The 2,367-nt window shown below is 53.7% G+C and overlaps 1 protein-coding gene across 1 annotated transcript; it reads right to left on the reverse strand.

The window, feature by feature from the left end:
* Positions 1-383: 383 nt before the first annotated feature.
* On the reverse strand, positions 384-1,966 carry LOC123127827 (expansin-B6). The gene is made up of 3 exons (XM_044547682.1): positions 1,576-1,966; positions 1,370-1,479; positions 384-1,231 (listed from the first exon to the last, which is right to left on the reverse strand). The coding sequence occupies exons 1-3, from the start codon at positions 1,766-1,768 to the stop codon at positions 722-724; spliced, it is 813 nt and encodes a 270-aa protein (XP_044403617.1). The 5' UTR covers positions 1,769-1,966; the 3' UTR covers positions 384-721.
* Positions 1,967-2,367: the final 401 nt, after the last annotated feature.

Here is a 2,367-nt window from a genome sequence, read left to right on the forward strand (position 1 = left end):
TAAATCTACCGCGTCCATTCTCATGCTCGCCTCTTGGCAATTTTGAACGAGCACAATACTAGGATCTTTCGTCATATCTTGACAAATGCCTTCAATTGTCTTCTCCAACATCAAGAAAAAGCAGCTATTCACAGTTTGTTAGTTCAAATTGGTTCATACTTGCACATGCATGGCTTAATCTTTGAGACAAGCCCTTTAGGTCAAAGCCGGAGCAAATCACCTTAGAGTTGTAACTCTAGGAGAGTAACTCATTTGTTTGGGCTACGGCCCGTCTCTTTATATGTACACACTTTGTTCTCCCTAATGAAATGGCAAAGCTTTTGCCTCTTACAAAAAATATATATATGAAAAAGCGGGAGCTGATAAGAAGAGACTCGGAGAAATAAGTAGTAGAAAAAACTGTACGTATATAATTTATAACTTGGATTTGGTTACACACAGGTAGTGTCATCTCATGTATGGTACACAGAGTCAGTGGGCGGGAGAGCACATGCAAACTATGCCTCCTGCATTTCCCACACATGCTCAAGACGCTAGACGACGACCCCACATATGACACCAGACAGACGGCATCTCAAGCTCCTTGATCCCACGCAAAATACAAAAATAAAATAAGGCAAATGATTTCGATCGGCCGAGTGATTAATCCGTAGGCAGCAGAGGGGCCAGAGCGCATGCATGCATGATGCAGGCGCACGTGGCTGCCCATGGGTCGGTCGGATCAGCTGAACTGGACGAAGGAGCGGTAGTCGGTGTTGGGCCTCCAGTTGGCCGGGATGACATCGTTGGCCACCAGCTTCTTGCCGGAGTCGCTGGTGATGCGCATGGAGAAGGGCCCCTGGAGGCGGTGGTTGGAGTCCATCCGCCAGATGGATCCCCAGGACTCGCGCATGGCCATCCACGACCCCGACTTGGCCTCCTTCATGTCCACCTGGATCACGTCGCCGTCCATGTCCTCGTACTCGATCAGCACCGCCAGGTACACCGCGTTAGAGCCGTCCACCACGTGGAAGTTGATCTTGAGGCCGGGGAAGTTGCAGGGCACCCTCCGGAACTGGATGTCGATGATGCCCGAGTGGCGGAGCTTCTCGTTGAGGCCCGACTTGGCCAGCGCGCCGAAGGCCGTGCCGCTCAGGTCGAAGTGGTACTGGGCCACGGGGTAGTAGTTCATGTCGGTGATCATCACCGTCTCGATCTTTCCGGAGCAGGATTTGTCGCCTGTGCACCGTATCTGAAAGCACGAAGCGAGATGGTCAACACACTGTGGTACTAGCTGATAACTGTGTGTTGTGCAGTGTATCATATTCAATTTTCACCAAGGTCCGTAAATGATATTAACTGATAAATGTAATCTCAACTATAGTAGTACCTGGTAGCAGGAGCCGCAGCCCTTGCCGTCCTTGAACAGGGGCTGGTTACCGCAGGAGGTCATGGAGGAGAACGGGTACTGGTTCACGTGCTTGAAGCCGCACGCGCCGCCTGCATGTACACCACACCGATGAACCAAATTGAGTAACGACATTAGAACAGAGAGCATCGCTGCATCAAGTATGAATCCACACGGCAGGCACGTACCGTTGTCGTCCGGCCCGGCGCCGTTGGGCGCTCCGTACCAGGTCGCTCTGGCCGGAAGCCACGCGGAGCTGTAAGACACGGCGGAGGCGTCGAGGTCCGCCGCCCCCAGCTGCTCAGCGGCGGCGCAAGAGACATACGCGGCAGCAAGCACGGCGGCGAGCGCGATGGCCTTGACAGAGAGTAGCCCAGCCATCTTTAGCGAAGCTGCTAGAGCCTTGTCAGGGTTGCCACTGGTGGTAGTAGTAGTGGTGCTCTGCTGTGGACTCTGGTCTGTGTCTTGATGGTCCAAGGGGAGGACCTTTGCCGGACTATTTATAGGCAGGCAAAACGGCCGCGGGACGGGCGGGCGATTCGACCGGCGTCGTCACCCACCATCCATCGGCATCGGCAACGGCCGTTGCACTGTACCGGAGGAGCTGTGGCGCTAGGTGCGTGCCTCACTGGTCGTATGCTCACATGGGGTTGGGAGGAAATCATGGGGGATTGGAGGCTTCGGTTCACGAGCATCGCTATTATAAAATCGCATCTCGGCCGCTATGCCATGTTACGTTGGTATGGACAGGTGCGTACCGGCCAATGATTTACCCAAAAATAATCTCTTGGGGGTGTTGATGATTTCGATTGAGATGGGCAAGTCGATGTGGATTAGCTGAGAACGCGGTTGTTGATCCCAGCACATGCGGTGGGAAACCACAGGAACGAACGACCCACCATCGCCCCCGCCAGCGCCAGGTCGATCACAATACTCGGAAACTAGCTAGTCTCGGAATCAATGGAACTATGGAGGCAATC

This window comes from Triticum aestivum, chromosome 1B, assembly GCF_018294505.1.
Source record: "Triticum aestivum cultivar Chinese Spring chromosome 1B, IWGSC CS RefSeq v2.1, whole genome shotgun sequence".
NCBI lineage: Eukaryota > Viridiplantae > Streptophyta > Magnoliopsida > Poales > Poaceae > Triticum > Triticum aestivum.